We start from the raw sequence: 15,140 nt of genomic DNA on the forward strand, positions 1-15,140 counted from the left end.
ATTTTTAATTTATTTTAAATCATTAAACTGAACTTGTTAAATTGGCCCGCAGCGAGCTGGCTGTGGTGAGTTGGCGGGGAAGGGATGGTCCCATTCCACGTCGCAACTTCGAACGGCCACGAAACGAATGGATGGAGGTGGAGGACTTACCTGTACATGAAAAGCCCGTTTGAACAAAACGTTACCTTTCAGACACCTCCGGATGGGGCTGCGTCGGGGCAGGCAAGACCTCCCCGGTTATCCCTGCTGCTTGCTGCGGGTGCTGTATCCCTGCCTGCCCATTCTGGATGGCCGTGGGCTGCGTGGGAAGGGAGGGAGGAGCTGGGTTGTTCATGCTGCCGAAGGGTGGAAATGAAGAGGGCTTGCTGGCCGGCATCGAGCTGCCCAGGCTGGAAGAAGAGGATGAAGCAGCGGTTGTGGTCAAGGTGGAGCTGGCAGTGGTGGTAGCGGAGGTGATGGCACTGCTGGAATTCATCGGGACAGCAGCGTTACTGGCGGTGGATGATGGGGTGCAGCTGCCTGCAACCTGGGGCTGGGTGGAAGCAGGATGGCTGGTGGGAGTAGCGAGGCTGGACTGGGAAAGCAAGGAATTGTCCAATGGCTGTGTAGCAAGATAAGGACCTTGAAACAGAAAAAGGCACACAGAAATCAGTGTCTATGGAGATTCTCAATCACCCAGGTCATGGTTGTCCCAAAGGTGATTTTATTTCCCTCCCCCCAAAAGGCAACTGGACTTTTCCCCTTTGAAAATGTGTTTCACTTTGGAAGAACAGCAATGATACTCCAAGACAGGCGTGTCAAACTCTTCATTGAGGGCCGCATCAGCATTGCGGTTGCCCTCAGGGGGCCGGGTGGGTGTGGCCAGGGTGGTTGCGGCCTACTGGGTGGGCGTGGGTGGAGTGGGTGTGGCCTCCTGGGTGGGTGTGGTCACAGCAAGGGTGCCTGTGGGGGCCCGGGCAGGAATGGGACAGATCTGAGGGCCTCTGGCAGAAGGGGGTGGGACCGGGGCAAGGGCCAAGGCATGGTCCATTGGAGGAGCCTCACTGCCTGGTGAAACCCCTCCGCCGGAGCCCATCAAGCCGGATATGTGAAGTAGGCAAGGGCCATTTTCTGGCCACTTCCAGGCGATGGTGCATTTCTTCATTCCTCACAAAGGGTGACACCTCCCCAGCATGCATCCAGGGGGCGGGGCCAATGTGGCAGGGGCTGGTTCCTTGCTGTTTCCAGACGGCCTTGTGGAGCTAAGACTGAATGCGTTTCAGCCTAGATGGCCACCACAAAATTGTACATTGGCTCCCGGTCGGCCTGGGCCAGGGCCAAAGCAGCGGGGGCCGTTCCCTCACTGTATCCAGGATGGCTTCGCGGGCCACATGAAACCACTTCACGGGGCCGCATCCGGCCCCCAGGCCTTGTGTTTGACATGTCTGCTCCAAGTGACCCGGTTGAATCAGCAAAAACAAAACCACCGAATTCTAGGTCCCAAAGGTGTTTTTTTTCCAAAAGGCAACTGGACTTTCTTCCTCTGAATGAAGCTTCTTGGAGGAGAAGCGAAGTATCTTGAAAGGTGGGGGGGTGGGGGGAGACAAGAAAGTCTAGTAGCATGGGGAAAAAAAATACCTTTGGGATCTAGAAGTCAGTGGTTTTGTTTCTGCTGATTCAACTAGGCCATCCTGTGGTATCATTGCTATTTGTTTTAAACCCAGGGTCTTCAACCTTGACAACTTTTAAGACTTCTGGGCTTCAACTCCCAGAATTCCCCAGACAACACATGCTGGGAATTCTGGGAATTGAAGTCCACAAGTCTTAAAGTTGCCACGGTTTGGAGACCCCTGATTTACATGAAGCATCCATTTAGTTGGGCGGAAGGGGGGAAGCTCAAAAATTTTAAATGGCAGCAAAGATAAGCCAATCTCAAAAATGGATACATGTTCGTGAAGGACAGCTTACCTGACCCCATCCATTTCACCCCAGGTAATTCTGAGCTGAAAACCACCGCCTCCCTCCCAGCATTCTCCATGAGCTGCTACTACTACCTGAACACCTTGGTACACAGCCCCAAATGCTCTGCAAAGCTTTACATTTTTGTGGCAAACATGCAGGATATTGGAGGGGGGGGGGAGAGAAACCAGACAAGGAAGGAGTTGGAAATCAAGAAGGATTTCTCAAGCTTTGGGGCTGCAGTAAAAACATCCCCCTCAGAGTTGCAAGGCATGTTTTGGACACAAGATGGCGATGCCATTCCCCCCCCCCCCAGACACACACACACACACACGTCTGACTTAGCGGCCTATCACCATGCTCAGTAATAGCTGCGATAAAAGTCACACGCTGGAGAGGTGCGTCAAATAACATGAATAAATTTGTCCAAGATTTCGGAGGGATAGGCTACACAATCAAGGGATGAGTTTGCACTTTTGAATGTATATATATATATTCAGTATCCCTTTAGGAGGGAAAATGGAGGGATGGGTGAGTGGGATAGAAACCATACCCAAATCGTATCTGCAGACTTGAGCGTAGAGTTTGAGTCTAGAAAACGATTCCTTGTTGGCGTGGGCTGTTTGCGAGAACCACTCAGCCACAGACTTCTCAGAGAGTTTGTTTGACGCGGTGGATCCCACTCGCATGATCCCGTCCGGCAACAGTTTACAGATGGGCCGATGCAAGCCGAGTTTGCAGGACTGCAAAACAAGAGACATAAGAGGGGAGGCACGGTGAATGCAACCCACTGGTGATGGATTCTTGCCAATGGACTCGAAAGCCCAACCTGCTGGGCCAAGAAGGTTATCCTAAGCCAGGGGTAGGCAACCTTGGCTCTTTTATGACTCGTGGACTTCAACTCCCAGAATTCCTGAGCCAGCCGTGCTGAGGGGAAAGGGAGAGGTTTCCGAGTTGAGCCATGCTGGCTCAGGAATTCTGGGAGTTGAAGTCTACGAGTCATAAAAGAGCCAAGGTTACCTACCCCTGTCTTAACCCATCTTAGAGAGCATATGCTGTGGAAAATAGACCCCATTATGACCCTAATGGAACCTGCCCAGGCCATAAGTCATGACAGTTGTACATTTTACAATTTTACAATCTTTCTTGCGGTGGTCATTCGGCGAATCAACACAGTTATTAAGTTAATCTGTAGTTGTTCAATGAACCAACGGTTCGTTATGGATTCAGTTTTGCCACAAAACAGAAATGTGGGGTTTGGAAGGGGGGGGGAGAGAATGTGGTCACGTGACACAGGACACTGCAAATGGCCACAAATGTGGCTGTGTTGCCAAGTAACCGAAGTTCAGTCATGTGATTGGAGGAAGGGCAGGGTCACCATCGGAATTTCAAATCCGGATTGTAAGTAGCCCTAAGGTAAATTCATGGTAACTCTGAATGGTTCCTAAGTGGCCAGCCGTAAGTCCAGGGCTACAGGCAGCCTTTGACTTAGGAACACAATTGAGCCCAAAATTTATGTTGCTAAGGGATGAATTTGTTAGGTGAGCTTTGCCTGATTTTACAACTTTTCTTGCCACATTTGCTAACTGAATCACTGTAGTTGTTAAGTTAGTAGCACAGTTGTAAAATGAATCTGGCTTTCCCCCCCCCAATTGACTTTGCTTGTCAGAAGGTTGCAAAAGGTGATCACATGACCCCGGGACTCTGCGACCGTCATAAATGTGAGTCCGTTGTCAAGCATCTGAATATAAACCATGTGACCAAGTTATAAGTGTGAAAAATGATTATAAGTCACTTTTTACAGGGCCATTGTAACATCGAGCGGTCACTAAATGAATTCTTGTAAGTTGAGGACTATTTGCAACCGCAAACAGAAGCAAGTGCCATTTCTACTAATGAAGCCTTCACCAAATTTTTGGCCCTTTACTGTTCGCATCGAAGAATGCCAAAAGTTGGAATGCAGGTGGACAAACCAGCAAGAGTGGTTAATTTAAAAGTACTTTAAAATTTGCTCTGTAGTTTACTTTGGCATCAGTTGAACACCTTTCTTTGTTTGCTTGATTTTGCGCAACCTTTGCAGTAACGCATCACGTTCGACGGTAGCAATTTAGGTTTAAAAATTATAGCTTCTGATGCAAAGGGCTTTCTCGCTCCCTCCCAAATTATATCTGATTAGTTTCTCCATTTTGCCCTTCATTGCTGTGCAGGGTAACTAAATGTGAACCTGAGTAGACCTAGCACAGCTCTCTTTGACTGACTGTCCCTTTGGCAGGGTGTAATTTAGTCCAAGGTTATGTTAGAAAAAGTCTATGATAATCTCACGTAAAGCCATGTTAGGATATTGTCTCCAAGGCTTCATACAGGTAGTAGTCCTCACGTTACAGCAGCACTGAAAAAAAGTGAATTGTGACCGTTTTTCACATTTATGACCACTGTAGCAGTTGCCAAGTGTCTGAATTTTGATCCCATAGCCATGGGGGAGGCTGCAATGGTTGTTAAGTGTGAAAAATGCCGCCGTAATTTCGAAGGGTTACTAAACAAATGGTTGTTAAGTCAAGGACTACCTGTATATATTTTAGGGAATCTGGCAATCGTGGCCTTATGGAAAACAACAAAGAGTTCAGCATCCCCAAATGACAAGGCTTGGCGTCGTACCGCAGGAGGGCAGTACAAAATTTAACCACAGGATGGCACCTTCAAAAAGAAGCAGCTTTTATCTTCCTCGGCCATCCATTTTAGTTGCTTTGTTCAGATAGGGCCCTGCAGGACTTTTCACTGACAGCTGGAATGCGGGGTTGATGGATGATCATTTGGGGTGGGGGAGGATGGGGAGATGGGGGAAGGGGGGCCTTGGAACTCACATGCCCTTAAAATCCCTCACCTCGTATATTGCGGTGAGGTCTCGAAAGAAGTTCTTCGCTCCGTTCAGCAGGGCTTCGTTCTCCGGACACACCACCACGTAGGCGATGTCTCTCTGAGATCCGTAGGGCTCCAGCATCAGCCTTTCCCAATATGGTAAGGCAAAAGGCGACAGCACCAAGAAGTCATATTCGTGCCCTAGCAAGAAGGTTGGAATGGGGAGGGGTTCAGGAGACTCATCAGTTCCTGGAGGGGGGGGGAATAAAAATAAAAAAATAAATATATCATTTTCTTCCCAGGTGTCCGTATCACAAATGCGTCCATTACACCTTCAGATGAGTTTCCCAAAATTCATAGAAAGTTGTGTGATTCTGAGAATTGTTGCCCCAATGCATCTGGAAATGCATATTGCCCTGTGAATTTTCCAAGAATCTAATTCTAGGCCAGGGGTAGGCAACCTTGGCTCTTTTACGACTCATGGACTTCAACTCCCAGAATTCCTGAGCCAGCTAGTCCACAAGTCATAAAAGAGCCAAGGTTGCCTACCCCTGTTCTAGGCCATTGGTTTTGATTTTTGACATTGTTTATATTCTGCCTTGATTATTTGTACAAAAAGCTCTGTAAAATAATATTTTACAAGTATTATTTTTACAAATAACTCAAGGCAGGTAACCTATCCGACGCACCTTCCTCCTCCTAATTTTGCCCACCACAACCACCTTGTGAAGGTGGGTTAGGCTGAGAGGGAGAGTGGGTGTCCCAAAGTTACCCAGCTGGCTTTCATGGTAAGGTGGGATTAGAACTCACCGTCTCCTGCTTTCTAGACTGGTGCTTTAACCTTTAGACCAGTGGTGGCAAACCTATGGCACGGGTGCCAGAGGCGGCACTCGGAGCCCTCTCTGTGGGCACACGTGCCGTTGCCCCAGCCTCACCTCCCCCTGCGACCCCTCCTCTCCAGCAGCCCCCCTGAAGGAGAGTTGCCCCTGAGCGTGGCCCATGTGGAGGACATGGCAGCCAGGCAGTGTAGACAAGACTTTGCCCTCACACCCCATCGTGCACAGTTGATGCCGCAGGGCGCAGGCAGAGGGCATGACTGCCATAGTGCTTCTGGGCTGCCTGGGTGATCTGCGGCAGGCCCTGGAGGCGGTGAGTTGCCCTGCAGGCAGGCGGGGCGGGGGATGCAGGGGCGGGGCAGGGGGTGGAGCAGGGGCGGAGCCAGTTTTTTGGCACTTGGTCTCTAAAAGGTTCGCTATCACTGCTTTAGACCAAACTGGCTCTCTTGATTAAGTCAGCTCAACCCCCTTAAAGACTGGAAACAACACAGTGAAGACTAAGTAGTAAAATTAAGTCTTTACTAATAGTAAAGCTACTAGTTCTAGTAATGGAATCAATGTCCCAGACTGCAAGGAGTTTTCTCTCCATAAGAGAGGTATGGAATAATTGTTGTTCAGTCACTAAGTTAGAATAAAAATAACTTTATTGTCACTTTGAATGTACACTAATCGGCATACATTAAAATGAAATTTCATTGCATTCAGCTCTCAAAGGGTCACCACCTCTGATATACACTACATAAATGAGATAAAAATAAATAAATACAGAATTATGCATATACCCCCATATATTATATGACACAGAGTTGTCTAGGACTCTTCGTGATCCCGTGATCCACAGCACAAGAGGCCCATCCTCCAGTTTGCCCAAATTCATGTTCATTTGAAAAACACGCACACATACACAAAAGCACACACCCTTCTATGCCTCCTCTGTGGACATCCATACTTACTGATTTGATCTCCAAAACTTTTAAATTTGCAAAAATGTTTCCAAAAGACAATCTAGAGTTTTACTTTTAGGCACGATGTTCCTCATGGCTTGGATTTCGTAGTTATAAAAGGAGGGGAGATAAGAATTGAAAATGCTCACAATGTGCGTGATTCAAGCAGCCAATTATTTGGTGGGCAAACTAGGGTTTGATCACAATCTATGAAATAACGCTGCATGGTTTGTTATATTGTATTCTGGGGCGGCAACACAACATTAGACGCGTGGCCAATTCCTACAGTGTATTCCTCACATTTATATGCCTCCAATTCTCACACCCCTGGGCAGTTTTCACATCCAGTCTCTTGCCACAGTTCTGTAACTACCATTTAAGCTCTTTCCAGAATTATTCTTCTCAATAAATAAAAGCAAAGATAGTTTAAAACACACAACCAGCACCCAATCAATTAAAGCAGAGGGTCTCCAACCCTGGCAACTTTAAGACTTCTGGAGTTCAATTTCTTGCCGACTGGGGAATTCTGGGCGTTGAAGTCCACCACTCTTAAAGTTGCCGGAAGTTGGAGATGCCTGGATTAAAGAATAGTCACATTTCACAGACAATGTTTACCGTAAGAGCCTCGTCCAGCCATTTTATGAAACTGTTGCCAGGTGAGGGGCCCTTGTACACCCCAAGATCGAACAGTTCGTTTTTTCTGAATGGCATCCTGAAGAACTGGTTGGAGCGAGAGCAGCATGCGAAGGACATCCTGAGAACACTGCATGCTCACGTCTACAACTGGAAGAACAAACGTGCATTCAGATAAACTGGGAAGCGGAAAATTGATCACTGCTTTTAATTGTTAACAGCTATGTTTCTAAAGGCCAGGCCTTATAGCTCAAGATACATAGGATTAAGGAGCAGGAAGGGGCCGTTTTTGGCTAGGGAGGGAGGGAGGGAGGGAGGAAGGGGGAAGGAAGGAAGGAAGGAAGGAAGGAAGGAAGGAAGGAAGGAAGGAAGGAAGGAAGGAAGGAAGGAAGGAAGGAAGGAAGGAAGTTAATTTAGGGCTCAACATCTCAGGGACAGTTGATTTCACTATCAAATAATTCTTCTTATCATTATCATTATGCAGATGGGGACTACAGCCAAGAAATTAAAAGACGCTTGCTCCTGGGGAGGAAAGCTATGGCAAATCTAGACAGCATACTAAGAAGCAGAGACATCACCCTGCCAACAAAAGTGCATATAGTCCAGGCCATGGTTTTCCCAGTTGCAATGCATGGCTGTGAAAGTTGGACCATAAGAAAAGCTGAACGCCAAAGAACGGAGGCCTTTGAACTCTGGTGCTGGAGAAGACTCCTGCGAGTCCCCTGGATTGCAAGGCGATCCAACCGGTCAGTCCTGGAGGAGATCAACCCCGACTGCTCCTTAGAAGGCCAGATCCTGAAACTGAAACTCAAATACTTTGGCCACCTAATGAGAAGGAAGGACTCCCTGGAGAAGAGCCTGATGCTGGGAAAGATGGAGGGCAATAGAAGAAAGGGACGTCAGAGAATGAGGAGGCTGGATGGAGTCCCTGAAGCAGTAGGCGTGAGCTTCAATGGACTCCAGAAGATGGTAGAGGACAGGAAGGCCTGGAGGAACGTTGTCCATGGGGTCGCGAAGGGTCGGACACGACTTTGCAACTAACAACAATCATTAATTTTTTTCTGGAGGTTCAAGAGAAAGGCCTTCCTGTAACATAAACCATGTAGAATTAAAGGAAACAGATCTTGCCCTTTTTCTGTTGTTCAGATACCTGGGTGGACAGTTATTCTATCCCTCCTCAATCTATTTAAAGCTAACGCGCTTTGGTGACACTGAGTGAGGACTTGTTAGCGATCGCTTTCTTGTGAAAAAACTGTCAGTTTCCACAAGCTGGAACAGGGAGAAAAATATCTAAGCCAGGAAAAACCCAAGACGGTCCCCAATTAATTACAATGCAGTCACTACACCTGCAGAAAGCATCCCTGTGGAAATTTCCAGGATCAAACCGGGATCGTCTCTGCAAGGCTGCCATCTCATGACAGGAATACTGGCTCAGGAATTCTGGGAGTTGAAGTCCACAGGTTGTAAAAGTTGCCATAGTTGCTCACTCCTGACTTATACAAACTAAGGCCTGACTAGTTCATTAAAGTGATACAGGTAGTCCTTGACTTACAACTACAACTGAGCCCCGGATATCTGTTGCTTAGCAAGGTGAGGCGTGGGGTTTTGCCCCACGTTGTGACGTTTCTTGCCATAGCTGTTAAGTGACTCCCTTCGCATATTAAGTTAGGAATACAATTGTTAAATGAATCTGGCTTTCCCATTGGCTTTGTCAGAAAATTGCAAAAAGAGATCACATGATCCCGGGAAACTGCAAGCCAACTGCAGTCACCCAAAATGCAGCCACACGACTGCTGGGAGGGGATACATCATCACTTCAAAACTGGCTTGTAATTCCCTTTGGAGGAATCTGTTGTAACTCCCAATTGTCACTAAACTGTTGGTTAGAGGTCAAGGACTACCTGTACATCACCATATGTTTCCTGCTGTCCTTGTCTCTGTTCACTTAAAAGTAGAATCCTCAAAGTCTGAGCAGTGATGAGCAGGTCGTTCTTCATCAGGGTTTCTTAACCTGGCAACTTGAAGATGCTGAAGAGCAAAGCTGGCTGGGGAATTCTGGGAGTTGACGTCCATTCATCTTAAAGTTGCCAAGGTTGAGAGACACGGTTTTAGATCATTAGGACATATAAGCTTGCCTCCAGAAGCAGTAAATGCTCCAACACTGGAAGTTTTTAAGAAGAGACTGGACAGCCACTTGTCCGAAATGGTGTAGGGTTTCCTGCCCGAGCAGGGGGTTGGAGTAGATGACCTCCAAGGTCCCTTCCAACTTTACTACTATTATTATTATTATTGTTTCCGATGGAAGAGAATATTTGCAGCTCGGGGTTAAGCTGTGGGGTCCCGGTGCTCTCTGAGTTTGGCTGTTTCCTTTCAGACGTTTCATTACCAAACTATGTTAACATCAAACTATTTCCAAACTATGTAACTGTGAGAGGGACCTCGGAGTCCTAGTGGACCATCACTTAAATAGGAGCCAGCCGTGTGCTGTAGCTGCCAAAAAGGCCAACACAGTGCTGGGTTGCATTAACAGAGGGATAGAATCAAGGTCAGGTGAAGTGTTAATACCACTTTACAAGGCCTTGGTAAGGCCACACTTGGAATAACGGCATCCAGTTTTGGTCACCACGATGTAAAGAAGATGTTGAGACTCTAGAAAGACTGCAGAGAAGAGCAACAAAGATGATTAGGGGACTGGAGGCTAAAACATACAAGGAACGGTTGCTGGAATTGGGTATGTCTAATTTAATGAAGAGAAGGACGAGGGGGGACATGATAGCAAGTCTTCCAATATCTCAGGGGCGGCCCCAAAGAAGAGGGAGTCAAGCTATTCTCCAAAGCGCCTGAAGGCAGGACAAGAAGCAACGGATGGAAACTCATCAAAGAGAGAAGCAACCCAGAACTAAGGAGGAATTTCCTGACAGTGAGAACAATTAACCAGTGGAACAACTTGCCTCCAGAAGCTGTGAATGCTCCAACACTGGAGGTCTTTAAGAAAGTGGACAGCCATTTGTCTGAAATGACATAGGGTTTCCTGCCTGAGCAGGGGGTTGGACTAAGGACCCTTCCAACATTATTATCATCATCGTCATTATCACCACCATCATCATCATCAGTGCAAGTTCTTCTTTCTTTGCCGTTTCTTGTCAATCAACAGTTCCCTTGTAAGACCACATTTTACGTGGGATTAAAACACATTCTTTTATTCTAGCAGCAAACGGAAGGAAACTTACCGTTTCGTTTCGACCAGTGATGCAAACAAGTACTCTTCACAAGCGCTTCGTCCACCTTCCCTCCCGACATGTTGTCCATAAACTGGCGCCCGTGTTCCAGTGCGAGATAGCAGTCGTAGCAACAGTCTCTTTCCTCGGCACGCACCAGATTGCCCGCAGCCCCAGCTTTGGGCAAGGGGTCTTGATCTGCCGCTCCAAAGGGCGAAAACAAGTTGGTGCACTGATCTTGCAGCAAAAGTATCAGCTCGTCGGGAAGCCGGTCCGGCTCCTTCAAGCTCCCACTCTGCTCGACGGAAGCCGCGCGAAGGGCCTCAAAGCGCTTCTCCGCTTCTTTGCCGCACTCTGAACTGCGACCCAAAATGTCCAGCTCGTCCTCCAGGAACAATCCCGAGCTGTTGCCGAACTTCCGGTTCATAACGGCGCTGAACCCACAAGTGCACCTGTACTGGGCTTCCTGGGTTGGGTCTGGAATGTAAACGCCGACATCAGCACCTTTGATGTTCATGTTGCAAACGCAGATGCAACAGCTGTCGAAGTTACAGTCTTTGAAGAGATTCATCACCGATTCGGACAGAATGAGGGTCACGTAGAGGCTGTGGGCCTCGGGGATTGATGGGACCGTCGCCGGCTCGACCGAGTTTAAGGGCCGGCAGGTTGACGGCGTCGAGGCCGGGGAGTACAAATCTGAATTCTCGTACTTGACGGAGCCTTGCGCGCTTGCTGGCCCGCCCGCCCCGCGGGGAGTTCGAGGCGTCCTTGGAGTCCGAGGAGTCGGAAAGCGAGGGGTGGAAGGGGAAGGAAGGATCCCAGCGCCGCTGTTGCTCGGGGGGGCACTGTTGGGGGGCATGCCAAAAGGGGTATGTGTCTGTGGAGTGTAGGCAGGGCCGTACTCTTGATCAATGGTGCTCCCATCCCTGGGGGAGGAAGGGAAAAGCTTTTAATTCAAGACTTTTGTTTTGCTGCTCTTTCTATTTTATTCTCTACGATGGAACAATAAACGTTCAAAGACTTTCAAACACGACGCATTAAAACCAATGGGACATATAATAACCAAAGCATAATTATGGAGAGTTTTACGGCTACTCTTTAAGGGAGCTTGTCAACTACAGGCAGTCCTCGACTTACAACCACAATTGAGCCCGACATTTCTGTTAAGTGAGACATTTGTTGAGTGAGTTTTGCCCCATTTGACACAGTTGTTAACCGAATCGCTGCAGTTGTTAAGTTAGTAACCTGGTTGCAACCATCGTAAATATGAGTCAGTGGCCAAGCGTCTGAATTTTGACCACGGGACTGCTGCAGGGGCTGTAAATGGGGAAAATGATCGTAAGTCCCCTTTTCCAGTGAAGTTATAACTTTGAACGGTCACTAAACAAACTGTTGTAAGTCGAAGACTACCTGTACAGTCATAAGTCAGGATGGTCATAAAGTGGGTCATCGTAAGATAAGATAACCTTTATTGTCATTTTTTTTTTTACTGTGGGCACAACGGCACACATCAAAAATGAAATTTAGTTGCCCGCTCTCAAAGTGAAACACATTACATGACACACACCTAAACATACTATACACGACATTGTGTATAGGCCCACACCCCTACATATACATAGCAAATAAATATTAAACACTGTCCATATTGAATATATAACGGAAGGAGGAAGCTTAAGAGTTAGCAAGGTTAATGCTGTATGGCAGTGTTTCCCAAACTTGACAATTTTAAGGCATGAGGACTTCAACTCCCAGAATTCCACAGCCAGCAACGCTGGCTGTGGAATTCTGGGAGTTGAAGTCCACATGCCTTAAAATTGTCAAGTTTGAGAAACACTGCTGTATGGAATGAAACTATGGCTGAAACTGGATGTTCTGCTGTGGGTACCATAAAGCCCCCCTCCCTCCCAGAAGGTAACAGGAAAACAGATCGTGAAGAGGGTGTATAGTATCCCAGATAATCCTGCAGACCCTGCTCAAGCAGCGCTTCTGTGCCGTGTCCTGGATGGGAGGGAGGGAACTGCCAATGATCTTTTCGGCCATCCTCACCACTCTCTGCACCGCCTTCCTGTCTGAAGCAGGGATGCTTCCAAACCAGACTGGGATGCTGTATGTGACTGGACCTGATTTTATTACTCTTTCTGTGTCGTTAAGCAAACACCCCAGCTGTTAAGCAAATGCCAGGGTCACTAAGAGAAACCACGGTTCGTTATAGAGTGTTTATTGCTGGAAACTAGAAGTAAAGGCTGGTTTCTGGCAAAGATGTGGTAAATTTCTGGAAAGATGTGCTACAAAGAGCTTACAGGTCGGCTGCGAGTATGATTAGTCGTAAGTTGAGGACTAACTGTAAACAGCAAGGAGATGAAAGCAACAAATGATTCCACATCTCCTTGACTTGTTAAAATAACTTAATATCTATATTTTACATTAGCTTTCTCTCAGATACTTTTAATTTCACAGGAATGCTATATTTTAGTGCTTTGTGCACTATTTTGATAAGAGAAAAAAATATGATTGTTGCTTATTGCTGTTAAAAATAAGCAATCAGTCTCAAATGTTGATTGGAGACCTTGTAATTTATTAAGGATCTTTTTCAATGGAATAGAACACTTAACACACATTTTTCCTACAAATAAACGAAGAAAAACATTGTGACACACATACGCACACTCCACATACCCAGCACTATCAGATTTCCAGAAGTATGGAGGAATTCCTAGTTTGTATTTAGTCTTAATAGTCTTCATGGCTTATTAAAATTAAATTGGTAGTATTAAGCACTGCAATCAAATTGTACATGTGCTAAATATTTTTAATAATGATGTTTAAATGGAGAAAAAAGTAAGCAATGATAAATTATGGTTCGACATAAAGAAAAGAACGATTAGGGATAATAAGATGGCAGTATTCCAATATCTCACGGGCTGCCACAAAGAAGAGGGAGTCAACCTGTTCTCCAAAGGACCTGAAGGCAGGACAAGAAGCAACGTATGGAAACTAATCAAGGAGAGAAGCAAGTTAAAACTAAGGAGAAATTTCCTGACAGCTAGAACAATTAACCAGTGGAACCACCTGCCTCCAGAATGTGTGGGTGCTCCATCACTGGAAGTTTTTAAGAAAAGATTGGATAACCATTTGTCTGAAATGGTGTAGGGCAGGGGTAGTTAACCTTGGCTCTTTTATGACTCGTGGACTTCAATTCCCAGAATTCCTGAGCCAGCTTAGCTGGCTCAGGAATTCTGGGAATTGAAGTCCACGAGTCATAAAAGAGCCAAGGTTGACTACCCCTGGTGTAGGGTTTCCTGCTTGAGCAAGGGGTTGGACTAGAAGACCCTCAAGGTCCCTTCCAGCTCTATTCTGATTGATTGACATAAATGTGAATTAGAGAATACACGTTCCAAGTGTCGTTATCACTTTAAAAAGTGTTCGGTAAATAAATAAACCTAAGCCTTGCTGAAATGCTTCTGGATTCAGTAAAACATAGCCATGTTTTCCGACCAATACATTTATAAGACATGTGAAAGTGTTCCTTAAACTGAATGAAATCCTTTTATTATCTCACCTTAAAGAAACACTTACCCTTCTTTAATGAATGGCATCGAAGGTCCTGGCGGAAGCAAATCCAACTTGCCAACAGTCCAACTCTGCCGATAAACACACTCCTCTGGCAGTTTGATGGCAGGCAGACACTGGCTTGGGAGAGCCTTCAGTGGTGCAAACATGGAACACCCCATGAAAGCCTGGCTGTTCTCAGGCTTATAAACGTAGGAATAATCCTGAAACACATGCCAGTAAGAGCATTTACAAATATCTGTAGGTGGAAGGTTTAAAAAAATAGACTCACAGGTGTTAAGTTTGAAATGCCTAGTCTATTTTAATGATCCGTTCTCTCGTCCCGGATATGAAGCTGCAGGTAGTCCTTGCTTAATGACCGGCCTTGTAATAGACCAGTGTTTCTCAACCTTGACAATTTTAAGGCATGTGGACTTCAACTCCCAGAATTCCACAGCCATTCTGGGAGTTGAAGTCCACATGCCTTAAAATTGTCAAGGTTGAGAAACACTGTAATACACATTCAAAGGTACAGCAGGCCCCCAAAAGCTATCCCAAAGGTGCTTTTTTTTTTTTGGACTTTTTTTTCCCTTGAAAACATTTTGTTTCTCATCCAATAAGCTGTTTCTTCAGAACTGAAGAAGCTTCCTGGATGAGAGGCGAAACCTTTTCAAGGAGAAAACAAAACAAAACAAGGAAGTCCAGTTGCCTTTTGAAAAACACCTTTGAGACAACCATGACAAGGATGATTGAGAATCTCCATCGACGTTTCTCCCATTGTGGCGTTCCCACGGTCATTTAAACTTACACTGCAGTGTCCCTGGGGTGGGAGGGGGGCAGAGCTTGGGAGTATGGGGTAAGTAGGCTTAGGCCTGAACTGACTAACCCAGGGGTAGGCAATCTTGGCTCTTTTATGACTGGTGGACTTCAACTCCCAGAATTCCTGAGCCAGCCATGCTGAGGGGAAAGGGAGAGGTTTCCAAGCTGAGCCATGCCGGCTGAGGAATTCTGGGAGTTGAAGTCCACGAGTCATAAAAGAGCCAAGGTTGCCAACCCCTGGACTAACCCAAGACAATCTGTGCTCCGCTTAAATGACCCGCAAGTTCACTTAACAGCTGCACCAGGGAGAGCAGGAGTTGTGGGTTGTTAAGCAAGACCACCTC

General features: G+C 46.5%; 1 protein-coding gene across 2 annotated transcripts in view; it reads right to left on the minus strand.

The window, feature by feature from the left end:
* Window positions 1–15,140, minus strand: part of MED13 (mediator complex subunit 13) — a 168,274-nt gene that overhangs the window by 32,415 nt on the left and 120,719 nt on the right. For both annotated transcript variants that reach the window (XM_039349995.1, XM_039349993.1), the window contains exons 15-20: window positions 14,005–14,201; window positions 10,438–11,351; window positions 7,190–7,357; window positions 4,820–5,043; window positions 2,492–2,681; window positions 186–621 (exon numbers count right to left, since the gene is read on the minus strand). In XM_039349995.1, the coding sequence (XP_039205929.1) occupies window positions 186–621; window positions 2,492–2,681; window positions 4,820–5,043; window positions 7,190–7,357; window positions 10,438–11,351; window positions 14,005–14,201 (2,129 nt within the window). The remainder of the gene's footprint in view (window positions 1–185; window positions 622–2,491; window positions 2,682–4,819; window positions 5,044–7,189; window positions 7,358–10,437; window positions 11,352–14,004; window positions 14,202–15,140) is intronic.

This window comes from Crotalus tigris, unplaced genomic scaffold, assembly GCF_016545835.1.
Source record: "Crotalus tigris isolate CLP2741 ecotype Arizona unplaced genomic scaffold, ASM1654583v1 scf7180000018306.2785112, whole genome shotgun sequence".
Classification (NCBI taxonomy): Eukaryota; Metazoa; Chordata; class Lepidosauria; order Squamata; family Viperidae; genus Crotalus; species Crotalus tigris.